Source organism: Tyto alba, unplaced genomic scaffold, assembly GCF_018691265.1.
Source record: "Tyto alba isolate M040663 unplaced genomic scaffold, T.alba_DEE_v4.0 Super-Scaffold_46, whole genome shotgun sequence".
Classification (NCBI taxonomy): Eukaryota; Metazoa; Chordata; class Aves; order Strigiformes; family Tytonidae; genus Tyto; species Tyto alba.
This window is the reverse complement of record NW_024881322.1, coordinates 6,681,301-6,707,831: the sequence shown is the minus strand read 5'-3', so window position 1 is coordinate 6,707,831 and position 26,531 is coordinate 6,681,301. Positions and strand designations below refer to the sequence as shown.

The 26,531-nt window shown below is 43.9% G+C and overlaps 1 protein-coding gene across 2 annotated transcripts; it reads right to left on the bottom strand.

Moving 5' to 3' along the window:
- Positions 1–10,125: 10,125 nt before the first annotated feature.
- EIF1B (eukaryotic translation initiation factor 1B) lies at positions 10,126–18,649 on the bottom strand. Of its 2 annotated transcripts, none has more exons than XR_006166834.1 (5): positions 18,269–18,485; positions 15,859–16,022; positions 15,055–15,156; positions 14,310–14,505; positions 10,126–12,823 (listed from the first exon to the last, which is right to left on the bottom strand). XR_006166834.1 is itself a non-coding variant. In XM_042806420.1 (5 exons), the coding sequence occupies exons 2-5, from the start codon at positions 18,297–18,299 to the stop codon at positions 14,461–14,463; spliced, it is 342 nt and encodes a 113-aa protein (XP_042662354.1). In that variant the 5' UTR covers positions 18,300–18,456; positions 18,592–18,649; the 3' UTR covers positions 10,126–14,460. The 2 variants fall into 2 exon arrangements, 1 of the variants encoding a protein (XP_042662354.1); XM_042806420.1 differs by adding an exon at positions 18,592–18,649 and having other exon boundaries at positions 10,126–14,505; positions 18,269–18,456.
- Positions 18,650–26,531: the final 7,882 nt, after the last annotated feature.

Sequence of the window (26,531 nt, the reverse complement as noted above, 5' to 3'; positions counted from 1 at the left end):
TTACATTTCTTGGGCATTGAAATTAAAGCTGCCAGCACTTCAGCCCGCGCAAAAGCATGAGAAAAAGCTGTTTAATGCTAGAGAGCAAATACCTGGAGGCCCCAGTTGCCAGGCCATGCTCACTGTAGAGTGTATGCTTTACTAAAGCAATAGTACACCCACACTTCACATTTCCAAAAGCTACTTTATGTGGTAGGGAGCTGAAAATTATATCAACCTCTCTCCATACAAAACAGGGACCACAGACTGCACCAGCAGTGTTAATATGGGGAATGCTTCCTTTACGTCCATCCTTTCTGTCATCTCCCCCATTGGCCAGTAAATCCAAACCTATGTGGGGATGTAAAATTCTACAAGCGCCAATGCCCGATACTATTCTCCTTGTGGCACTGCAGTGGTGACAAGACACCTACAGCTTTTACCAGGAAAAAAAAAAAAAAACCGACAACATAACGGCACCTTCATCAGCTTCAGCCACTGCTGAGTTTATCCTGTGATAAAATGTGCACCTCTGGCCTCCTCCAGGATTTTGTTTTTAAGGGCAGGGTAGCTCACAAGTACTTGTTTTTTCATTGATAAAACATACCATTTTCAACAATGAAGCTAAAATCCCAAGAATGCAGTGACTTAACGCTGCTAGGCCTTCTCAGGAGAGCTAAAAAGTAGAGTGATGCTTTATTGCTCGGGAAGAGAAACCACTGAGAAGAAACCTGGTTTGGTCGTTAGCCTGTCAGACCTAGGCGCTGTTGCTCTGAAAGCCAGGCCACGGCAGGAGTGGCTTCAGCTCCAGAGCTGAAGACTGAAAGCTGCAGGCCTAAGCCGTAAGGTATTTTCTCTTTTCACTAACCAACCCACATATGGTTAATGTGCTATTAAGCCTCCTACAAACAGATCATTTTTCAGTTCATTAAACATTATTGCTAAACTATCAGTAGCTCTTCCTCAATTACTCACCTCTGAGAAAAGTGGCTCGCAACCAAGTAAGAGCAGAAATAAATATTAAACTGTTTATTTCAACGAAATTTCATGCTGTGCAGGATAATTTCTGCTATTATTTGGTTTCTTTGGTGGGGGTGGACAGAGAGACTGGGTGTATCTACACTGAAGTATTTTTTATTGCTGATGTATTTATTTGGTCCAGCAAGCGTTCTTCTTCTGTTTCCAGAATTTGTATGATGGGCATATCTGTCCAGCGTCTTCTCCCCAACCCCTTCTATCACCCTGCTTGATCCTCTTCCTCCAGCAATATAAAAACACCAATCCTGTGCCTTTTCACCCAGCTCAGTGGTTCCTTAGGAGAGGCCTCTTGCAGACATGTGGGGCCATCTCTTTGCCTGAAGCCCTAAATCTGAATTTCAGACCCTGGCACAGCACTGTGGCACTAGCAGGAGGTCACTTCTGCACTCTGCTTTTGCTGCTGGAGAGGGGCTGGAGGGACAGAATCAAGCTCTGAAGGAGGCAGCAAGGAAGAAGGTAACCAGATGAATAATGTATTTTAGCAGATCCTTTCCAACCCTACCTCTAAAGGAAAGAGGAAAAATCCCCAGTAAGGCTGCTGTTACTGGTAGGAGAGGACATTGGGACCAAGGGGGGGAGGGTTGCCTGGTGCTGGTTAAGAAAGGACAGGAATCTTAGAAATCTGATAAAATGCAAAGCTACCTTTGAAATAATTTTAAGTGCTGCCAATCTGGGTTATTAAATGCATCTGATTTTACTTGTAAAAAGTATTTGTTCAAAAATCTGATCAATTTATGACTTTCAGATCTAGCCCATGGATACAACTCCCAGTAGACCTCCATTTCATGCCTCCAGAGCATCTATCAGTGTCATGGAACCTGTTTTTCATCCCAACCAACAACTGGCAGACCTAATGTCTTTACTTATGAAAGTACTGGTCAAGGAGTTCGTTTCCAGGTATGTCTCAGTCATCCACGCTTACTTAAAAGCAATGCCATAGTCCTCAAAATAACCCTTCTATTATCCAGTACTAATTGGTCCAGTTGTTCCATTGGGAGCAAAGTGCTTTAGTGCTACTTTTCCCCCAGCTGTCAAAATTGTATGACTGTCATTTTGGGGAAAGGAATAACATTGATTTAGATTTGTGATCCCAACTGTGGACCCAATTCTGAAACCTTTACTCTGTATTCTGCATTCAAGAGGACTGATTACAAAGTGATCTATACATGGCATCTTTCTGAATTCAATGGCTAGACTCCAAAAAACCAACTGATCCCAGTTTCTATGCTTTCCAGCATTATAGCTTTTCCTAAAGACCAGACTCCTTTTCAGGATACCTGCTCACCAGGTCTGTTGGTCTCAAAGTCAGCCACAGACTGGGCTCCATCATGCAACAGCAAGCTCCTGACCTCACAAGAGCTGCAGAGCCCAAATTATAGCTGGTATCTTTGGTGGGAATCTCTGCTAAGTTGAAACCAGCCAGATCTTACCCAGCTAATCATCAGGTAAGAGATCCACACTTCTGGCGAGTGACCAAGTTCACCTGCTGTAGGAAGCATTAAAGTACCTGCCTGTCTTCAGCAATGAGAGAGGAAGCTTACCCAAAATGTTGAGATTGCTAAATTAGCTGAAATTGAGTCCACCCAACATGTAAAATGGCAGTACTTCAATTAAAGTGACCCAAGCTAACTTATATAATTCCAAATGGTTTTCTTACTGATATCTAGACTGATGGGCTTGGTCCCTAAGTGTTACGAGAAGTCTTCCTGGCAGGTGTGCAATGCTGAAGTTACATTTACAGATTTAATCTAGACCATGAATGAAATTGGCAAGGATTACACTCTAATCTATCTGACCTACAATTTGGCTTTGGATTCTGTATCTTGTAATCAATAAATTCCAGAATTAAGTGACATGTCTGCATGTCCTTGCTTCCTCAGGAACCTTTATGCTTCCCAAACAAACAAGCCAGTTCCACTCATTTGATTTCCTGAAAGGGAAGGCAAGGAGAGGATTAGAAGTGCTTTGGGTCAAACAGAGAAAAAATATTTAGGTGCCTACAGTCCCACAGTAATCAACAGGCACTCAGGCACCTAGGAGACTCACTGGAGCCTGTCCTTAAGTAATATTGGCAGTTTCCAAAAGGTGGTCTAGCAGCAGCTGGCTGCCCATACGGGCTGCATCCATTTCTGGGTGTGCACAGCCACCAGTGAAATCCGTGGGAGGGGAGTGACTCTTGAATGAGGATTTTGCTTGTGCTCACTCTGCCACCTCTTAATTCGTATTTGGAAGCAGCCAGGGACCATCTAAGGCCTATGCCATCAAAACCAGTGGTTCTGAAATTCTGTTCCTAAACCCACGTCCGATACCTACTTTCAAGCTATTTGGAGAGGAGCAGGCACTATCTTGTGATGTTGTGTGGTGTCTAGTACCACGGGCTCCTGGTCTGTGGAGTGACTTCTAGTATTGTAACTAGTGTGCTCATCCACAGTAAAAGGGACTCGCAGTTTTATTTCAGTGGCACCATATCATCAGTAGATATTCCTCTGTCACAAAAACACAGTTTCAGCTTCCTGGCATTATCAACAGACCAACTTTTTGTCTCTCTGATGTAGTGCAACCAGACTCTTCCTCGCATGTGCTCTTTGTGGAGAACAGTTAATCTAAAGCTTTTGCTTTCTTACATGAAATTAGAAAAACCCTTTAGGCTTCATCGGAGCTCCACACAAGCGAGGGGAGCCTCAGCAGCAGATCACTTTGTAGCACTTAATTACATTTACCTGCCTGAGTTAGCCTGCTATGCCTATAGAGGAAGGTACATGGACTGCACTGTCAATGATCACGTAAGACCACCTGACTCTTACATCTCTACTAAACATGATATACTACACATAATGTATATGAGGGTTAAATCCTACTATAAAGCCACTCACCTGAAATTACCACTGTTTCTCAAGACCACCCTGAGTGCAGCCAGGATCAATATCTGAGTTACCGATGTGAGCTCAGTGTCAGTCTTCTGCTTTGGTTGCTTTCCTCTCCTTTTTCTTTTCAGGCTATCATTTTTAGCACCTTGTGCCAGAGAGATCAGTGCTCCTGCCCCAGAATCAATTAGCTGCTGCCCATGATGAGGCAGCTGTCAGCATTCCACAGAACTAAGTGTCCATGGCATCACAGCATGCGGTAGGCTGCGATTGCCACATCCCAGAGTGACAGTACTCAGAATGACTTGAACCACTATGCGAGCTCATGAGACCTAAAAGGAAGACACAATAAGACATCCCGACTGAAGAGCAAGTCCTCTTTCCTCAGGGCTAACATTTCCACCAGCAGCTGAATCGTTCCACATAGTTAACCTTAAAGGAATTAATATACTTGCAATACTGAGGGGAAAAAAAAAAAGAATAAAAATCATTCTTCTGTTGCAGGAAATGATATTGAATCATTTATTTGAAAGATTCCCCAGAGGGTATCAGGAAGTCCCTCCACATGCGAGTTGAAGATGTTAGGCTACATTTTGGATTAGAGCTTGTTCTGCAATGCAGCTGCATGGGTGGCAGCAGGGGGACTGCTGGACCCAAGCTATTTGCACCTGCTGGCTGTGGTTTGAGATCTTACCAATGGTGAGGTCACTCAGGGCCTTTGGCAGGAAAGAGCCATTACAGCCGTAGGGTAGGACATTATTCTCATGGAGCATACTCTCAGGTCTATGGGGGCTGAGCTAACCAAGTTTCTCCGGCAGGTGCTAGAGAAGGGCTGATTTGTTTCCTCCCACCACTGAGCCTGGCTTCCACTCCTGTACACCAGCCTCTGCAAAGAGAGGAAACACGCCTGTGCCTCTTCAGGGTCTCACTTGAAGTGCCTCAGCCCAAAGCAGGTGCCAAGTCAGAAAAGGAGTGGCAGAAGGAGAGGTGCAAAGAACTTCATGTCGAGCTGGTCCGATGGTTGGCAGCAAAAACTGTGGCTGCTTGCCCGAATGAGGAATAGGTGGTGAAAAACCTAGTTCCTTCCTGAATGTCATGGAGCCCAAAATACAGGCAAGGTCTCTGTATCAGCCCAGAGGGGCTAGCTTCTCCCCCCACTCCCAAACCTGGTCTCCCACTGTTGTCACTGTAGCTGTATAGCTTTGGTTTTACCAATGAGGCTGATTGAAATGAGCTACAAAATCATGGTGCATCCCACCACAGGCTCTAAGAACATCAAACACTGACACCAACAACTACATACATTATTTTAGGAAAACATGCTTTAAATTACCAAGACATTTCTCCACAGCTGTATCTTGGCATAACATGGCATTGATTGCAATCACATGCCCATGAACTAGGGACTCCCTTGATGCAAGTCATCCACCCATTGGATATAAATGGCTCCAGAATTTCAGAAGCTCTGATCTTGCGGACACAGTGTACTTTCTAATCGTGTAATCTCATAAATCATTGTACTGTAGCTGATGCTTCACTCTGGAGGGAAAAAGAAAAAAACCAAAACATAAAGGTTAATACACAAAAAGAAGGTTTCAGTTTTACAAAGCTTGCTTTATTCCCCTGAATCCTGCTAAGGTCAAGAGAAAGACTGCTACTGACTCACAACAGCATTTGAATTGAGTACTGAATTAGAAATTATGCTTTGTATAATTTCAGCTCAGGAAAGAACTAGCTTGCTGAAAGATCACTTGGCGACAACTTTTATCCTTTCTTAGCAAAAGTCCTAGGAGTACTTTCCAACACTTACTCACCAAATCAGAGCATTTTTCTCTTTTATAACAGTTTCAATAAAAGCTGGTTATAGTTTTGATCCTATAGATGTTAAAAACTGGTTTCAGCCTCCTTTCATGAACAAAATACTGACAGAAAGCCAAAGTGTTGTGAGTGTTTGAGGACCAGAGGAACTGGTCCCCAAGCATTGTCTGTACCCAGACCCACTCAAACACCCTTATAGGCCCAGCCAGCCCCGGGTGGCACTGGAGAGGACCATCTTCTGTACAAACGGTTGATCCCTAAAGGTGCCTCCCCTGACTTCTGCCATGGTGTTGAATGGCTTTTTCAACACTGGTTCCTTACAACTCTTTCCCGCAGGCCGCTGGGTCTGGCGTGCCGTCACTCCCACTGCCTCCACGCACACGTGCACTGAGCTCCTCTCCTCCACCTCGTTCCAGCAGACCCAACACCATCCCTTCTCTGAGCCCGCAGAGAACTAAGCGGGCAAGAAGTGATTCCTTCATCCCCAAAAGCAAATAATTTCCTGCCAATTCACCTCCCAGAACTGGCTGGCTGTCAGAGGAGGGACAGCACTAGCTGGTGGAAACTGCAGAGATGCACAAAGGCAGGTCTGCCTCTTTCTGTGGCACCTTGCCACGAGCTGACTTCTGCCTGTTATGAAGCCATAGCTGTCGTCTCCTGCCCCTCCCAGCAGCTTGCTTTCTTCTCTCTGAAGTGGTGCTCTGGGACTCTCCTCCTCACACCTCTCGCGCAGGGCTCCGCGGCAAGCATGCGCCGAGCTCCGAGTTGCTGAGGACGCGCACCCGCCGTAGGGAAGGGGTGCATCCAAGGACAGATTTCAGATCCTCTCCCTCTCAGGCAGAGGAAATTTGGGGTACAGTTTCACACGGGTTATGCCGACAACCACTCAAGAATTTTACTCAATTTTCCCCTCTGCATTCCTCCATCTAAGCTTTATTTATTTTTTTTATTTTTCTGGCTTCAGTGTCACTATTTTCAGCATGTCCTGTCTTCCAGTGACATCTAGGGATAGAGACTGGAAATAGCAAGCTGTCCATTTACATGAGTATTGTTTAAAACACATTTCAAGCAGCTGATAAAACAAGTTTGTGCGATAGAGACCAACTGTTTAATTGCTTTTGAGAAAAAAAGTCCCCCATCTCCCTCCAGAAACTTCAAAAAAATTTTTCTCATGGCAGAATTTGTACTTTTGAAAATCTTTTGCTGTAATCTCCCGATAAATATTTGTAAAACTTCAATCGCACAATGGACACATAGAGATCTTAAATAAGCCAATGGCCAAAGGAACAATTGTGATTAAGAGCAGGGGAAAAGCATCTCGCATGTTTTGCAGGATTGGTGTATCATATTCCCCCAGGCCCATTCTTCAGCTCGTGCACATTAGTGTTGATTTCATAAAGCGATAACAGACACGGCACTGACTGACATAACATTTCACTCTAGTACAAAGAACGCAAGCAAGATGAACACATTTCATTACTAAAAACAAAGCACATGAAAAGGGAAGAACTCATCAGGACAGAAACACTCTGAGGTCCAAACTGCGAGTTGCTTTGTGTAGCTGGATCTGCTATTTATTCATTGCTAGTACTACTAATTTACTCATTACATTTATATGTCAGTCCTCTGATCAGAAATCAGAGTCGCTGTGCTTGGTGTTTCACCTGCACAGGACAGTGATATGGGCCCTGACCCGGAGCTCTTACCTGCAGGGCAAGACACAGCCGGCAGACGAGGCAGCAGAGCAGAGGGGACGGCGGCTCCAGCTCACCAGCTTTGTGGCCTGGCTTGATGTCGGGCTTCAGTCCGTGGTGTTGAACAGCTTGTTCCTGTGGGAACAAAGCCAGAGCAGCAGCAAGTCCTCCCGCTGCGCCTTCATTTCTTTACTGGAGGAGCAGGCAGGCTTCCCCCAGAGCACAGCCAGGGATGGTCAGGCAGGATTAGACAGAAAACACACTGTATGCCTGTCTAATAAATCGCATCAAAGATGCAGAAATGTATAGGCTAGCTCTTTTAAAACAGACCTTGTGTGACTCTGCATCTGCTCTGGGTTTCCCCTTGTAAATTCAGACTTCCTAATTCTTCATGACCCACGAGAACAAAAGAATCTTGTGCTAATGCATGCCCGGACCTTTGGAGAACCCCAAAAAATCTCTGAGGACAGAAGGAAATATGGACCATATTCTCAGAAGGAGACGACATCAAGAGAAGTGCTTATACATGTACCAGGGGCTTGTATGTCCAAACCTAAAGTATTTAAATCTGCTCGCATGGAAAACCAGTGTGGAGATGGAGGGGACAGAAGCAAGCTGGTGGTTTTTCAAGATCTTTTGATCTGATCAGAGGGAGCTGTGCCAGCTGAGGCCCAACTCTCAGTGAACAAGGAAAAACTCCGTCCAAAAGTAAAGGTCAAGTAAACTTTTGAAAAATAAAAGTCAGTGGATGCTTTGACGGTATCAGCACTACAAGATGAGATCCTGAAAATATGGTCTGTCCAGTTCTATTAACTTCAGGGCAATTTCTCTTGATCCGTATCTGCAAAGGAACTGGAAAAAAGTCCATCCCTTTGCTCCCTGCAGCCGCTTTGTCAGATCACTAGACCACTACTGAAAGCAGAAATTGCAAGCCAACCCTTCTGTTTCCGTTTTTGCCACCTCTGCTGTTGCCCTCACAGCGCGGTGCCCGTCCCGGGGCTCCCACACGCGGCTGGCACGTTCCCGGGTTGCAGGAGAGCGGCACCGGCTGCGCCAGGCCTCCCGAACGCTCGCACAGCCCCTGCTGTGCCTTCCACACAGCGACCTGGGAGAAAGCACTGCTGACTTAGGGCACTGAAATAAATACAGCAAGAACTCTGCTGGGCAGGAAATACCTCTTAATGTAACGTAAGACAGGCTTCAATTTTGACAGCTTCTTCACAGAAATAGAACACCCAACTCATGCACTTGGAAGATTCTCACATTGTCTCCTTATATTCAATTGTTTCAGCTAAGCATTTGATGACCCTGAGAAACATCCCTGCCCTGGGAGCCCTTTAGAAACAGCCTAGCATGCAAGGCAAGTGAGGCAGTGACGGGTGAGGACTCTAGGCCCAGGTAGCTCCAAACAGAGCATTCTTCATAATATTTTTTATTATGTAAACCCACTACTAGACAATCAGAAAGTTCCTCCATGCCACTGCAAAATCTCACCTGAAGAAAGGTAGGTAAGGAAGGAAAATACTCTTCTTTCAATATTCCCTATAAGGACTTTTTTCATACTGAATTCTCACTCATAAATTATCTTGAATAATGCATGGATTAATTTACAGTTTACTATTTACTAAAGGAACCTGGACAGTGGTTTTGTTCTGAATCTTCAAGCCCTAATCCAGATCCGGGCTTTGAGTTACAGGTGTAACTCAAAGATACTGACAGTATCAGATACAGACAAGTATCAGTTTGCAGGGCTTTTTCACCAGTGTTACCAAGCACAGGTGTGTTGATACCACCCATGTCTGTTTGTCCTGTTTACTGAGGTGTAGCCCATCACCCATCAGGAGGTACCCCACTACACGCGTGTCTAACTTTCTCTGGTGGAGAGTAGCTAAAGGCTGCTTCCTCTGTAACAGGGCCTGCCCTTCAGTAGATTTTTTTCCAGCAGGCTCTTGGGAATAGACCATTTTTAACTTTTCTCACCCCAGAACTATTCTCTGATTGAACACCAATTGCATTTCTGTCATTTGCTGGGTCTACCTAAAAGAGAGGGACAGCTACTGGAACAACTGCAGCAGCCTCTGCCACGGGGTTAGCTGTCCCGTCCCGAGAGCCAAGGCCCGTTTGCCTGTCCTGCAGCAACCGCCGCCGTTCCCCTGCCCGACTGGGAGAGGGACCACAAACGCAGCTGACAGCTAAACCCCGTCTCGGAAGCATGACCACTCTACTTGCAGCCACGTCTGCGGAATTCAGCTACTCATAACTCGGACAACTGAGGCTGGATCACGGGGCTTTTTTGCTGCACAATCATAGCAAAGATGGCTTAAAATGGAAAAAAGCATTTATTATATACACAAATACTTTTAATTGGACCCCAAATTAATTTCAGAAATGTGCTGTCACATTTCACAGATGCAAGGCATTCTAAAATAGCTGAGAACAAGCTTGAGCACACGTTACCCAAAACTGTGCATTTTGGTTATTCAAGAAATCAGACGATTCTTTTCTACCCAAAATTTTAGACCTCAAGCCAATATGATCATCCTGGTTTAGAACTATGTTATCCCAGTACAAATCACAGTATTTTTAAGTTGGTTAGTACAGATTATGGTAGAAATTTAAGAGAGGAATTTCTTGAAGAAATCAAAGCTGATTACAAGAGGATCACATACATCAGTATTAAATTACACTACTTCTATCTTCCACCAAAAAAATAATCCTCCTTAACAACAGCATAAAATTCCATTCGTTTTATAAAAGCATACATAAAATAACATTGGTACATTTTATTTCAAAAGGTTGTCTCAACTCTCCAGCAACACTCCAATACAGGTTAAGACTTGTTCATAGAGATCAATGACAGGCATGTAGCAAACATTAAAAAGGCATGCCAAGTACAAATCCTCTTTTAAGATTTTTTTTTTTTTAAACCGAAAACAGTAGGCATGAAGCATCTGTACAGCAAACAAACCAATGATGTTGTTCTTTCCTTATTCATTCCAAGAGCTTTTGATCTGGCAAATGGAAAATAGCATTCGCGTTGCCATGCACGGGGGACACTTCCCTAACTACACTGAGTATGGATGTATGGAGAGTCTTAGGAGGAAGGCAGATCCTTAGTACTTAAATACACATGACCCTCTAAGACCACTTCCATTTCCCCAGTGGCAGAAGCACATTAGAGGAACACCTAGTGACACCAATCAACACTGAACACACCAAAAGTGACAGCAACCCCTACTGTGTCCCAAAGTCATCTCCTAAAGGCCTCCCCCATTCTTTAACTGGCCAAATACCAACCTTGTACATAATTTCACATAGTAAGAGGAACTATCAAGCCACTTTAAACAAGGGTATAACACAGGGATCCTGTACACTAGAGCCTTCCAGGTGGATTAAGGAAAAGATAATTGCTGACTGGAATTCAAGGTACATCTGTCCCACACTGTAAAATTACAGTACAGCCTGTAACAGTGCAGTACGTTAGATATGATCTTACAAGACCTACAACCAGGGTATCGCATTACACCAGGGATATCTGCTTACTGGGAGGTCTGTAAATATGTATACATCTTCAGGGTAACTACATACTGATTATAAGCAAGACAGCAGTGCAGGACAAACTGCAGACCTCTGTTTAATTATTATTTTTTCAAATATTTAAAATTTAAGCTTCAACAACTCTTCGCACTTTTAAGTTTTATAGTGGCTTTTGATATATCTAGAACCTTAAATGCCAAACTCTCAAGGAACTTTAATTAGCATTTAGGAAAAAAAATAACAATGGTACAGAGGTCTTACAGTCCAAGAGTATGTAAATTAATGAAAACAGACTTAAAATATAAACTTATTTCCTAAGGTGCTTTTTTGTGGGGTTCCTTCTTCCCTCTCCAAAAAAATTCTCCAGAACAAAATGTTTTTCACTTAGGCTGTGCAAGAACGTTGATGCAGGAATTAAGGTTTAAGCAAAGCCACTGGACCAATGAACAGTACACACACACAATCTAGGCACTATTCTTTTCAAACATTCTTTCACTTAAGAAAATTATGCTTGTCTGCCCAGTTTTGCTCTTCACGCCCATCCCTGAAATGCATGGTCAGATCTAGCAGACTACAGGTGATGGTCAAGGGTCTGATAATTCACGCAAGAGGAAACAGGCACCTTACAGACTTAAATTACTAAAGCTCACCACCTACAAACAAGGTCTGCTACCACCATTTGGGAAGTGATGGCTTCACTGTTCATAACTGCATTAGGCTGATGTAGGCTCTGAACAGACAATTCAATTTATTTATGCAACACCTTACTCCAGTGTATCAGCTAAGAGTCAGCTACAACAGTCTACTATAACTGCGCACAGCAAGGCCATGAATTTGAAACAGCAGTTCCTACGTCCAATTGCAGCTTGTGGTTAAGCCTAGATATCATTAAGCCAGTAATTTTTTAACCTATTTTGGAATAGATGGAAAAATGGAAACCTGCCTTCGCCGTGAAAACAGGTTTTCATGGCAGTAGGATGATAAACCATGAAATTGTTGAAGTCTTTCCTCTAGAACATTCAAAGAGACTTGGGCTTGTAACAAGGCTAGTTACAAACATATCGAGACATTGTTATACTTTAAAAACACTTGAAGGACAAAAATTTCTGCTTTCCTTCTAGAAAGATCAGATTGTTGCTACAACAAATATCTATTTAAACTTCAAATGTGCTACCTCTTACTGCCTCTCCTTTTAATTTTGCCCTTCAAAGTTCAAAACACAAGCAGCTCCATTAAGAGCATAAAACCCAAGACAGGAGGAACCTTGCAGTTGATAGCTATCAGAAATTACTTTTAAATGAGGAGGAAGAAAACAAAGGTTTTACTTATTTATTCCAAGCTGAATGACTGTGGAGAAATGACTCAAGCTTAGGTAGTAAAAGTTAATGGAATGCCATCTGAAATGAAGACTGACTCAGTAACACATGAGACTTGCTAATCATTTGTTAATCTCCAATTCAAGAACCACAAGTAGTACTCAAGTAATACCAGTGAAATAGGAGAAAATACTGCTTGCTTTTCCTCTTGGGCAGGAGACCAAGCTTTAAATGAGAACGTCAGGTTTTCTGGCATCTGATAAAATGAAAATCACTATGTACCCTCCAAAGGATTAATTACCTTAGCATCTATGAAACAGGACTAGGTAAACTTGCAGTACAAGGATTTTATTCTGCTATGTGCAAGACTTGCGTAACACTTATTCTTTGGATTTTCATTCTGTGTGCTGGTATTTCATGTTCTGCAGCAGGCATTCCCATTTCCTCCTCTTGAACACATTATACCTTAACAGTATCCCGTCTTCGGGAATGGCCATTCTCTGAAATAGTTAAGATCTGTAACACCAGGCAGAATTTGTGGAGAGACTGGACACGGGATTCTTACAGGTGGAATTCTCTAGACCAGAGAGAGAAAGAAGTTGTCATATGAATGCTCTCGGGTGCTCCCCTAATTGTTGCTAGTGCCATAAAGGTTCATATCTGAATTCAGAAGTCCAAAAAAAAAAAACCAAACCCAAACCAAAAAACATTCAAGTGAGTTAAAATTGAGCATTTCCGTTTAAAAAGGCAAGTCTGAACAGGAAACTAAGTATAGGCACAGGTGACAGTAAGTAATACAGTTTTGGCCATTCTCAATGTTTACTTCGGTAGTCAGATTTTTTTTTTTTCTGAATAAGTTATTAGTAAGTCTCAGCAGCAAAGAAATGTCTCTTTCTTCCTTTCCAGACAATACCTGATATTACCAGAATTTTTTTTTAACATTTACCACAATTCTTATGGTTTCCCAACTCAGCATGTTTTAAACTGTTTCAGAGAAAATTTCTACATCTATATCACAAGGAAGATAAGATCTGCATGTTTCACCAAACAAAGCCATTTCATTCTGAAAAGAGACATGTCTTAAAAGCAGAATACCAAATGTCTACAGCTAACTAATACTAGATGAAAAGCACAGTGGAACAAACCTATTATAACTTCAGATAACACTGAATGAATTGCCTACTAGAAAAGCAGACTAAATCAGCTTTCTGTAGTAATACCCAAAACCCACTACAAACCCCTCCATATTAATTGTTAATCACAGCAAAACTTTCTATACGAGGAATAAAAAAAAGCTTAGTGTAGAGCCTGTTCCCATCCTCACTTTTGCAGCTAACACTACCAGCTAATTAAAGCACTCTGCTCGCCAACATTAAATGCACAGTCATGGCAGAAGCCAACTCAATGTCTTTTCCCTTCACTCAGTGACAGAAGAGATACAAAATCCCATGCACTTCCTTCAAATGTTTCGGGAGGACTATGTAAGACCTAGATGTTTAGCATGTTCTCTGTAATGGCAGCCTTGAGGAGTTCAGCTTATTTTAGTCCTACTATGCTTAACGCTAATATTTTATAGTTACTGCAGTAAATTTTAGAGAAGATCCAGTCACTCAGCAAACAATTTTATGTCTTATGATGCTGCTACTAAAATACACCTACACAAAAGACTTCAAAGCTCTAGCCTTACAGCTACAGTATGAGATCACATCAAGCTAATCTACTGCTTAATTAGCTAATACTTCATCGTGTAGATTTTTCAATTTATTCAATCAGCAGTAAGCTACACTTGCCACAAAACAATCTAGCCATTCTTAATAAGGCTGCTGTGCCAGTTTAAAACTTAAGCTAAAGCATTTCAGATATCCCAGAAAATATGTGAATAAACTTTTATTCTTAAGCAACAGCACACACTATTTTAATACAACCCACATATTTAGGTCAAGTGGAGAGTACTAAACTGAACAACGACCGCTAAAACATTTCCATTGGAAATGTGTTAAGGTTCACAAGTGTCTTCATTACCACCTTACTGAAATTTTCTTATGTGTTTCTAGTCTACACACCACATGTTTCACGCAGACATGCAAATCTGAATCAAATTTTAAATGTTCAGGTAACAGGGAAGTCCATTCACTGCAAAGATTCATTTTTCACAGAAGAGCCAGGCTAGGTAAGACCAAATACTGCAGGGTTCTTCATGAGAGTACAGGTATTTTAGAAACCATGAACTTTCAGTTGTTCTTCCTTGACAATGCCAATCTAAAGGAGAAAAGCAACATATTTCAGTAAAGCTTACATGTTTAGGATATCAAGTTACTTATACTTTGATTAAAGAAACTGCAATACAGTATATAGGCAATAAAAGCAGTTTGCTAGTTTCCAGAATGTTTCTGGGCCAAACATACGAATTGACTACACAAAAAAAGAAATCTTATCAGGTATCTGACTTGTTCAGTAGTCCTAGCACTTACTCTTTGGCAGCATAACACCTCTGCATCATGATTTACATCAGTATGCCTCTCTCTTCTATAGTCTCAAAACTTACAGTTTGCATCAAGTGCTTGATTTTACAAATGAAGAACTGGAGCTGCACTGACAGAGAACAAGTGATATACTGTAGCAGGGTAAATGCATTCTACAGTGCTTTGATTCTCACCGGAGGTTTATTCTCATTCTGCAAGTGTCATTTTACTTTTTGGCTGAAAATATAAAGCAACTACAGTGGACATCTTTAACTGGTTAATAAACATCTATGCCACCTGTCACTCTATTGCCTCCAGAGAGGTTTATTTATCTGCAGTCCCTCACCTCCAAGAGGAATTGGCAAATGTTCTTCCTCTGGTCACCTTGAAGCTGGATAACTTCACCGTATTCGGGATGTTCAATCACAGTACCATTACAAGCAAATTTCTAGAGAGAAACATTCAGATTGTAAGACATCTGATGTACATTATGATTTTGCTTAGTAAATCTTTCGTCAGAGAAGCTGCTTACTAAATTCTGATGCCAAGCAAGGCAAAGGCTAGATCTATTTCACACTGGTTTTGAGGGCAAATGGAATATATCTGCTGATGCATACAGACACAAACTAAGCTGCTGATGGTAAATTCAGGCAAAAACAGGATTAGCCGCTGTGCGGCAAAAACTGGCCAACACTGATTGCAAGAATGGAAAACAAAGTCATAAGACACAGCCTTTCAACTCTGTGCTATTTTAAAATAAGTATTTTCATCCTGGCAAAACTCACTATCTCTTGTTTTCAACAGCAACTATCTATAACAGAAGCAGGAATGCAAAACCAGTTATCCTTTTAAACTGATTTTATTCTTCACATCAACAAAGCCAGATATCTGTGACGTTTTAATGAAACATTCAGAATATATTTTATTTAGTTATTTATAGGAAAGAAACATTTAACTTTTTTAGCAAAAATCAGTGTTACTAGACACTGATGGGAGTTTTGAGACAGACAGGGAAAGGGATCAATCCGAATACGAAAGTGATGTGCACTGGCAAGAATGAAATAAAACAAATATTCTGTTATTTAGTATTAAAAGCTATCATACTCCTTTATATAATATCTTTATTGTCAAATCAAATTAGCAATCTCACCTTTTTGAAAGCTTTCACAAGTTTCTTCTTGTCATAATCATCTGCAATTCCCTGAACAGTTGTTAGTGTCTTTCTTCCGTTTCGTTGCTGGATCCTTATATGAATGTAATCCTCAGTCCCTGCCGGGAGTAAGTCGTCACCCTTTGTTGCATCAGCAAAGGGGTCTGCAGGAGGAGAAAGATTAATGTAATTCCCACGAAGGAAAAGACCCAAGCTCAAAACTAACAGGTAGGTTTCTCACTTCCTGGAAACAAAACTCTTTGTGATAACGTTGCTGTTTTCTCCCTGTTCAAACACACAGTTAAAATCAGAGTACTTTTTTTCTACAGCTGTATTCTCACTAGCCTACTAACTCAGCATAACACTCTCAACCATAATGCATCCAGTTTCTTCAATGCCTTCCCAGATATAAACAGTTTTCAGCTACAGTATCAGTTTACTTCACTATTTCTTGTAAACTGTAAGTCCTGAAACTCTGAACCTGAAAAAGTGGTTCTAAGAGAACATCAAGTGCACATGAAATGCACATTGCTCTCTAAAATTTAAGTGAAAAATGGAAGTTGCAGCTTTTATCAGATCAACTGATATGGACAAATAAAAAAAGCTCTAGTACAGACACTCCTTTACAGGTCCAGAACAGAAGTTTTACACTGTAACAGCCACTACACCACCAGCACTTTAAGGCATGGATGTAATTCCTGGCTACTAATGTAAACAGAACATGGCAACAGACACTAACCTATGTCAGAGGCTGTAAACCAGCACTTCTCTGCCAGCCAGTAGTTTTAGGCAAGAATAACAACAAAATTGATTTAGGCTTTGACTATAGAAAGGTCAGTTTTCAAATTCTTCCAAGCTTAAATTTATCTAGCACAGGCGAAACTAGAAGGCATTTAGGAAGAAGAAGGGTTCCCAGGTTGTATTACTTATTCACTGTTCTCCACAAAAAAAAATATTTAACACTCACTTTATCAAGAAATTTGATAGCCCTACAAAGTTTCCTAATCAGTAGCTTCAAGTAAATCTTGAAATCTGAAGTATTTTAAGTTTTTTAAATTAATCACAAGTAATTTTTTTGATACTAATCAGGATCATACTGAAGAATCGAATCTTCAGAAAGTGTATGTTCAACAGCCATGCAAGCTACAACTTCCAAAACCTCCATCCAAAACTCAGACCTAAAAACACTGATCAAGTTTTGCCATCCATGCAAAACAAATGCCCCAAAAGAATAAAACTCCAGAAGAAACAGGAAAAGAAGTAGTTCAGCTGCAGACAGACTGACCCTTGTAGAAACAAGAATGACTAGAGCATTAAAGGCACTGAAAGCATCTACAGGATGCAAGCACCACAGGAAAGTAGAAGAGCTCTGGGTAGCTTGACTGGCTTAATGTCTACAAAGGCATCTGTTAAAACATGCTGAATTTCATTGTACCCCACAGCTCGTGGGGCAAACACTAATAGAAAATGTCAATCAAAGAAAAGGTGAAAGAAAAATGGGACTTGGGCATGAAAACCCCTTGGTAGAGTTTAGGATTCTAGGTCGGAGATAAGTCAGCACTGTAAGTGTTAACACTGGATCACTTCAAGCAAATCCTTTGGGCAGCACCTCCCTAAGCACAGGGTCAGCTCCCAAATCCTGATTAACATAACCTTCTCATACAGCTTATATATGCAGAATACATGAGGCAAAACTGTGACCAAAAGCCAGACATTATCGCAAAGTGTTAACTTGCTCACTTCTGTTGCGCATAGATAAGGAAAGCGGAGAAGCACGGCCCAACACAGTAAACTTCCCTGCTAATACAAGAGAAATGACCTACTATCTGCATAGCTCGGTCTATAGAAATAACACCCTTTGCAGAGCATACATCAGGTTTGGGGACATTGGTAATGATAAGATAAGGCAACAAATCAACAAGCAATTGGAACTGTGGAGATGACTGCCTTCCTTAACAGAGGAAACGAACCCTAGACTCCCCCCTGCCCACAAAGATTACAACTTTGGGACTGCAGAGTTGACAGAAACGACCCGTTTGGGGGGCCGTTCGGGCAAAAAGGGCGGTACGGGGTGTCAGAGCAGGGGGCACGGCAGCACCTCCTGCGGGAGGGGAAAGGGAGGGCGATCAGCTTCCTACCCGACTCCTCTCCGCCGCACAGGCAGCGCTGGTCCCGGGGCCGGCGCCACGGAGCTGGGGGGGGACGGGGGGGGACAAGGACGAGCAGCCGGAGCCGCCTCTCCAGAGCGGGCAGCGCCGGGGGTGGCAACACCCGCTCCGCAACGGCTTCGGTGTCACCGCGGGGGCGCGGGGGGGAGCTCCGGCGTGGGTTTGCCGAGGGGGTGACCGTGGGGAGCTCCCTGCGACACAAGGGGGAGGGAGGGGGGGGTGTGCCCGGCGGCGGCTCTTACCGAAGGATTGGAGGTTCTGGATAGATGACATGCGACTCTGCGGCGAGAGGCTGAAGCAGCGGGGAAAAGGCCGCGGCTGGGTCCGCTCGGGTCACGTCTCCGTCTCCGCAGTGCCAGCGGGGGCGGGGAGGGGAGGGAGGGGAGGAAGCGAGGGGAGGGGTAACAAAAGCGGAGGGAGGGAGGCGAGTCTGAGAGGGAGGGAAGGGGGCGTGGGGCGGAGAGAGAAAAGATTAAAAGGAGGAGAAAGCGCAAAAGGAAATAAAAAGGGGAGGGAGCCCGCCGCCCCTCACCCGCGACGCCCCCGGCACCCCGCCCCACACTACCGCTAACGGGCAGCGCCCGCCGGTTTGCCTCATAAAATGGCGGCTCGCCTTGGCCGCGCCAGGCACGTGACGGCCGGCACCGCCCCCCCTCCCCCCGCGCTGCCCCACGGGAAGGAGAGTCCCCGCCGCCCCGCGGCCGTAGCGCGCGGGCAGGCGCTCCGGGCCGGAGGACTACAGTGCCCAGAGTGCACCGCGGCGGGCAGCGGCCGCTCCCTGGGGAGCCGGGGGTTGCGGCGGCGGGAGCCCGGTCCCACACGGGAGGGGCCCCGGCAGCGGCGCTGGAGCCGCTCGTTCTCCATGCCAGCCGCCCTCAGGGATGCCGCGGGCCGACCCCCACGGGTGTCCCTTCCGTGCTCCTGAGCCTTTGGGTGGTGCCGCTTCCTGATCCCCCGCCGTGTTTCCAAGCTCCCTCCTGTCAGCTGCTGGGCTGACTTTTCTAGCTGATCTGAATCTGGGAGAGGGCTTCCCCCCATCCTCGCTCAAACGTGTTGGAAACACCCCCACACCTCTTCAGGCCTACCCTGCTGGACAAAATGCTGCTTAACACGCACAAGTACGCTGAGGGAGGCAGCACCCCAAAAACCACCCACGTACCCCGCTTTGTGCCCTCGCCCTCCCTATCAGGTGGGTGCTGCTGGCGAGGCAGAGCTGCTGTGTTACACCCTGGGGTGCTGCCAAGGCCCCACAGGACTCCCCGTTTGAGAGCTGCCTGCTGCCTGGCCGCTAGCTATTTGGGGGGACACACACACATAAGTGGGGGTGGGGCTGCAATGCTAAAGGTTTGCCTTGAAAAACGTGCGCTTGTGTTACAAAGCTTGCCGGTCCTTGGGAGGTGATTAATGGCTTTGCAGATGTACAATAACCTAGTTGCATTGGCACAACTGCCAGAACTTATATTTCTTTTTTTTTTTTTTTTTTTTCTTTTGGCTTTTATACTAAGCTTCAGTCCTCTTAAATCAAAAGTACTTCTCTTTTGTGATCCAAGGCCTGGATCAGCACTGCGGGAGTTTATGAATGTCAGCGTGCATTGGTCTAAAAAAGTTTCTGATCCTGCCACTTTGCAGGGAAGCTTTTCTTTTTCCCTTGGGGAAAGCAAGGCCATCTGCTGTGGTTCAAAACCTCTGCTTACCCTTTGCTACTATTGCTGATGAAGCCTTTCACTGCAGCACGGGTGGTAGAGAAGGATTGTCTAACCCTTTCCTAAGCAGCTGCAAAAGGCACTATTGGGACAGTAATGGGAGGATGGAGAGATGCTAATTACAGAACTTGAGGCACCTACTTCAGTCACAGATGTGCCATGATTTGGACAATGTCTGTGGATTAAGGATGCACAGCTAGACACTGAGAGACCTTCTGGGCAGGTTGAGTAAGCTCAGGACACCCATCCTCAGGGATATGTCCCCAGGTTGTCTCCAGACCTCAGAGAACTTATGTTACTACTAATGTGGGGATTTTTTGATGCGTTTTGTGTTTTTGCAAAGTCTACATCTCTGTGCAAAATTCTGTTGTATCTTTTGCTCTCCCATCATCATCCCATGAAGCTTTTTCCTAGCAGCAAAGCAGGCCTGCCATCCCCTTTTTTTCCCCCAGCCACAGTTTTTTGTTACTTTGGTTGGGCCAGTACTGCTGTCCGTGGGGCATTGTGATGAGCCAGATCAGGGAACTGCTTTGAGTTAAAAAACAAATTCAAAGGTTAAAAATCTCAGATCCACTCCACTTGCATAATTCTGCAACAGTTGTGCTGGGACAACCAAAGAGAACAGAGGCTTGAGATAGGCCTGGCCATGATGATGAGAGGACAGCGGGTCTTCAGATGAAAAACCCAAGTCCGAGTCTGCAGGATTAGGTAAGTTCTCTGCTCACTGTGGCGGTTCTTGTGCTTTGAATCCTCATACATTTAACATAGTTTTGTATTTCTAGTTCTCACTGCAGGCTTAACCCGGGCCTATGGGCTCATTGGGCAACTGTGGGATTCATTGTACAGTTTACTGACAAATGAGATTGGATGTCTGGGAAACAACGAAGCTCCTTTATAAGCCAAGATGTGACTTTGTTGTCCTTAAAACAAAACCACAATGAGCAGTTCTTAAGTGCAAACCTTGGCAACCGCAGAGGGAGTGGAAACAAACCCTAATTGCAGAGCTTGGCATGCACTGGGCAGCAATTAAAACAAAGACAGTGGCCAGCACGCTTATTGTCCCCTTGGCAGCTTGCTGCAATGGCCACGTGCATTGGCGTGGGGTCTCTGTGGGGCTGTGTCAATACAAAGAGCTCTCCCTCTGCTGTCCTCAGAGGGAGCTGCAGGTCTCCCTGTCATGTCTGTCACTTAGGTCTGACACAAATACAGTCTGTGCCAGCACCTTGCACCAAACTTTGGTCACTGTGGGCAGAGACAGGTGGCATCCTGCTGGCGATGTGCTTCTCCTGCTTTTGCCCCTTGACAGCCGTCCCGAGGTCCTTCGTCCTGACTGAGTCCTTCCCACTGCTCTTGAGCAGCCGCTCGTGGCAATAGACCTGTGAAAGTCCTGGCTCCAAGGGCTTTCAGCTGCACCAGGCTGCAGAAAAGTGGGCCAGGCAGACATGGCACAAGCAGCAAACTAAAAAGGTAGAAGCAGTTAAAATAGGTTTAAAACCTAAGTGGAAGCAAGAGATGTTGTTGCTTAGGCTGTTGAATTTCAGATTACAGCTAATTATCCTAGAGCCGGGGCTGGAGTTAATCTCATTTGCTAATATCTATTGGACATCAGGGTTTAAGCAATGGATCAGGAATAAGACTCTTGCCTTTCCATGACTAACGTATAACCTGGCAACTATTGTGCCAGAAAAGAACATCATCTCTCATTATCTTGATCGTGGTTTCAAGCTATTTAAGTGTAATAGTTGTAAGACCTGGTTATGAATAGCAATTTGCGATCCCCTTGCTTGCCTTTTACTATATTTCAATTAATCTGTCAAGCTGTACGTGAATCATTAGAGGTTATTTATGACTGGATAAACTGCAGAGTTTAAAACCAGGATCTCACTGGCATGCAGGTGAAAAATATGACATACTGAAGCCATAAAATACACTTTTGTAAAAATCGCCACCTTGGTGCAGAACTGGACCTATACTAGATACCCTCAGAAGCACTTTGGCTGCCCTTTAGGAGCAACGAGTAACCCAGACCAATGGGATAAACGTTGTTCTTCCAAAGAATTGCTGTGTTGGAAACATCGGCTGGGAATGCCACGTGAAAGCCTTGCATAAGAAAAAACCCAAGTCACCCACATGGCAGGGGCTAAAGCTCTGCTTTAATTTAGGACTCTCTATGACATCTGTCTTTGCATGTGTACATGCACGAGGCTGCCATTACCTTTGGCTACCGTCAATCTCCTCTGTAATAACTGGAATGAAATACTGTAGGAAACTTTTAATTTCTTATAGACTTGGTTCTAATATATACTACTATTATTTTCATGTGCAGCACCCTAATATTTTAAGTTTTATTCATTAAGAGCTTTTACAGAGCCAAAATTTAATTTGATTAAGTGTTGCTCCTCTGGGCAGATCCCCTGTACCTGGTCCTATAGTCTGCCTTACCAGAAAATCGCAGGCTTGCATGCTGACCTGTCCTCTGCAACAGCCTGGAAACTCAGACAATTACTGCTTAAAGCACAGAGTGTTCAAAGAGAACTTCAAGTTGCCTGACAAAATGATTGTGCATGAAATGTGCAAACGGCCTGTAGCAGCACTAATTTCCATCCTGTATTCCAGCAATGCAACTACTCTATACACAAATTCTGCTCTACTCCAGTGCCAGAAGCATGCCTTTGCTGGCTTAACTTTGGCATCCTGAAAATAATGTCAAAGTGCTGGATGCTTGAGAGATGGGCAAAAGTATTTCCATAGTTGATTATTTCTTGAACTATAATCTTCCCTACTCCTGCTACCTGACTGTACCTACAGTATCCAGCTGTGTTTGGAAGCTGCACATCCCAAACCGCTGTGCAGAAGGCTGGCTGGTGTCTTTCTAGCAGGGAGGAAGACTGGTGAAAGTGTCAGAAGAAATCCTCCCTCTATCTGTACTGTCAGCAGGACAGTTTCGAAGGTGGCCGTAACCATGCCAAGGCTGACTCCTATTTTTCCATCAGAGCTCTAACTCTGGCAAAGCCTCCACAGTGTTCTGAGGAAGGGCTCCGGGAGACTGGCTGATGTCCTGAACTGTAGCCTGTGCTTGAGCTGCCCAGCTGCTAACAAGTTGTTCCAGTAAGCATGTGCTAACTGGGAGAACTGGGCAAACTGGGAATTGTGCTGGTGGTAAACACCTGGATATCCAGTCTAACTTGTCGGAATCTGGGTTGTATGCAGTTTGGTTTAGCTTCAGTACGTGGTCAGATTTCAAGATACATATGCTTTCCTTTGAAACGTGTGGAAGTTCGTTCCTTGCTCGGTAATGATTGAAGGCAAGACGATAATTTCTGTTAACCACTAGATGGTCCTCTTTCTCTAACGAAAAAAATAGCTCCAAACTAATGGCAGTCCTGCTTTTTCTCTGAACCTGAATGTTCACAGAGAACGGCTTCAATGTAAATCTACATACATGTAACTAACAGTCTCGTCTAGTTGCTTGAATTGATATGGTTTTCTGAATAGATTTGAAAACAACTTTTCATGAATCCTCCATACTCAATTAGTGGAACTGGGCCTCTTATCGATCAAATACTTCTTAGTTAATGTCAGTTAAGAATTTCCGGCTCTGGGCAGCACAAGCATCAGTGTTATCCCCCGCTCTCATTCAAGGCTAAGCAAGATCACACCAGCAATGTTTTATTTAATTTCACACACACGAGGCTGGTACAGAAGGCTGAGCAGATTGATGGATCAGGCATTTGCAAACTATTCACACACTGGTATGTGAAACAGTGAGTGTGGTGGGCTGGAAAAAAAATGTTTATATTTCTCCATCCAACTGCATCAAATGTCTTTGCTTTGGTGCATTTCACCTTCTGTTTGTGGAAGGCTTCTACCAGCAAAGGAAGTACAGAAAAAAGTTTTGGATTAGTTCTTTGAGCAGACTTGATGGTAGAGTTTGTCATCAAAACAAAGTAGTTCACTGTTGGCCTCTGGTGCTGTCTTCCCAAAGAATATTCCTCTGTGGCAGGTTCCCTGGACCTCTTGGGTCACTCCAGCCTCCAGGTGATACCTTCCCATTGCCACCATTCATCCCCCTCACCATTTCCTGCTCAGGAGCCCGACCTCTTTTTAGCCTTGGGAAGTTACTTTTCTCCCCACAGCCCTTCACACCTGTGTATCTGCTGCCTTTCTAAGAAGTTGCATCCCACAGTGGCTCCCTGGTCAGCCATCCCACCAAGACACCAGGACACTCCAGCTAACAGTGGGCTCAGTCCTGCTCCCATAACCTATGCAGGAATTTTACATGCAGGAGTTGTTGGTTGTGTGTGGGGCAGGGAAGTGATGGAGGCCTGAGACCTTCCCATGGGCCATCCATAAAGAAGAAAGCATGTGCCCAGCCTCTTATTCAAGCACGGAGGAAGGATGGAGGATTTAACATGCAAATCTCTGCCCCCTTCACTACAGACCAAGCTGTCCTTTAGATAATCTTCCCGGCTCAGTCTTTCATGACCCCCTTTCTCCTGAGAGCTTTTTCCCATCTCCTCCCAAGTCTGAGTGGCTTTCACATTTCTGTGTTGCTTGAGCTGACTTGCTTTCTTCAGCCAAAGCATAAGCCCTGCTATGAATGGGATAACAAAATAAAATAAAATCACAACTGTCTGAAAAGTTCCTGACAAATCAGGATGATTTCTGTGAAGCTTCTGAGTACTACACATAGCACCGTGGAGTTCAGTCATGGTCTGGTGGAAAGAAATGATAACTTCCAGTCAATGAGAATGAAGTAAAATAGTACTTTGGTAAGAGAAATGCCTGATGAGGCTCATTTAAATAGACTGTCACATAGTTTATTAGACTTCATTGCTTAGAACATTTTATTGTAGCCTTTCATGAAGGCAGAATGACTGAAAGCAAAAATGAAAAAATAAGCATTTGAAATTGGGAAGTGGTGTGTCCAGAACAGATGCACGGCCGCGATCCTTCTTGTAGCAGGGAGAGAGCTGAAGTCCTTGGCACACCATTTTGTGGATGCTGAGAATTTACATGGGTTCAAGAAGCAACTGTGAAAGAAGAGTAGTTCATTAAGGGCTACCTACCACAAAGAAACATTTGGCTTGGGAAGCATCTGGACCACAAGGCTCGAGGACCTGGAAAAATAGTCTAGCGGGGAAAGTCAAAATATGCTGCCCTGTTTTTAGACTCTTCCCTAGATGTTTTCTGCTGGCCACCATCAAAACCAATATACTGCAGATGGACTGTAGGTGGACCTTGGGCCAGAGCGAAAGCAGCTGATCATACCAGAGCATTTTAAATGCTGGCACTCCTAATAATGGTTTTTCTTTGCATGGCATATTATTTTACAAGCAGCATCTACCAATAAGCAAACCACGTTAACATGAAGACATTATACAGTTTTATTTTACATGGCAACTTCCATGTAGGTGGCAACTGGTGAAAATTATCTGTGCTATTTAGACTCACACTACAGTGGCAGCAAGGCTAGGAAGGGTAAATGGGATGAAAAAGACTTTTCAATCTCTTGTAAGACGATAGGATCTCTTAGCAAAACAGCAAAACAAGACGGGGGTCCTACACATCCTGGAAAGAAAAAGCCCTCACTCCAGCAATTGCCCAATAGAGATCACGAAAGGATACCCACATTTTCTGGTCAAAAATCAATGTGAAGAGCAGTAAGGGAAAAGATCTACACTGCAAAACCCTGAAGGGTTTTACTTACTAAGAAGATATATGCTCCACGCATGCACACAAAATCAGCACAGCGGAAGTACAGGCACTGCCTGGTTCTTGGATGCCGATTGATTTTTAGGTAGGAAGCATTTGCAAGATTCAAAGGGAACACGCTAAAAGGAGGTTGCTGAAGAAAGCATGTATATACATTATTGATTGTGTTAGCTGTAGAAAGACCTTTTGTGCTATCATGGACTTGAAGTGCTCTTCATATTTTGCAGTTGTAATCCTGAGTAGTCTGAGTAAACTCTTGAAAACTTGGATGAGGAAGACACTTCTTTTATCTGTTACTGGGCGGAAATTGGAGAATGGAAGAATTATCAGGCTTTTTCACCATTTGTGTTCATACACATGCCCATAGAGCAAACTATTACACATAAATGAGAAATTTATTTTAATCCTAATTAGCAACCATACCCCCCCAGTGGTGGCAGTGGGGTCATTTCCTTGATGCCTGGATACTGAATAAGGGCAGGGCCAGGCAAAATTTCAATTGTGCTTCCTTGTAGAAGTACCCCACAAATTGCCCCTAGGAAAAAAATTAATAATTTCTTTTGGGAGGTGGCTGCAGAGAAATAGTGTCATTTGTACTTTGAGGTTTTACCAACTGGTAGTATCTTTGCAGAAAAACTAAACAACAGATTTGCTATTGAACTTAGGGATTGCAGCGTTTCCTATCCAGTCTCAATTTATGGACCAGGTCACGCCTCAGAGCCTCCCTCTTCTAAGCACAGCTTTAAAAATTGTTTCTTCAGGTAGTCAGTCTCACCAGGAGCGGAGCACAACCCTGTGTCTGCAAAGATCGCTGCAAGAGAGCCTGTGGTCCCTGGGCAGCCCAGGGACACTTCATAACTCAGCCTCTCCGCAGGATGGTGCCCAGGGAGTGAAACACCTGCCAGTTCAACTGCTGCTCCTCTACAAACCTTCACGGTAAACACAGTCTTAGCTATTATATTAAAGCAGCAAGATCTGTAACAGCAAGACTGCGATAACACATTAGTCAAGAGACAGAGTTAAAAATAACTGCACAGAAGAGATGTCTGTTGTAGAAATACAATATCGCTTGAGGTATTAGCCTCAT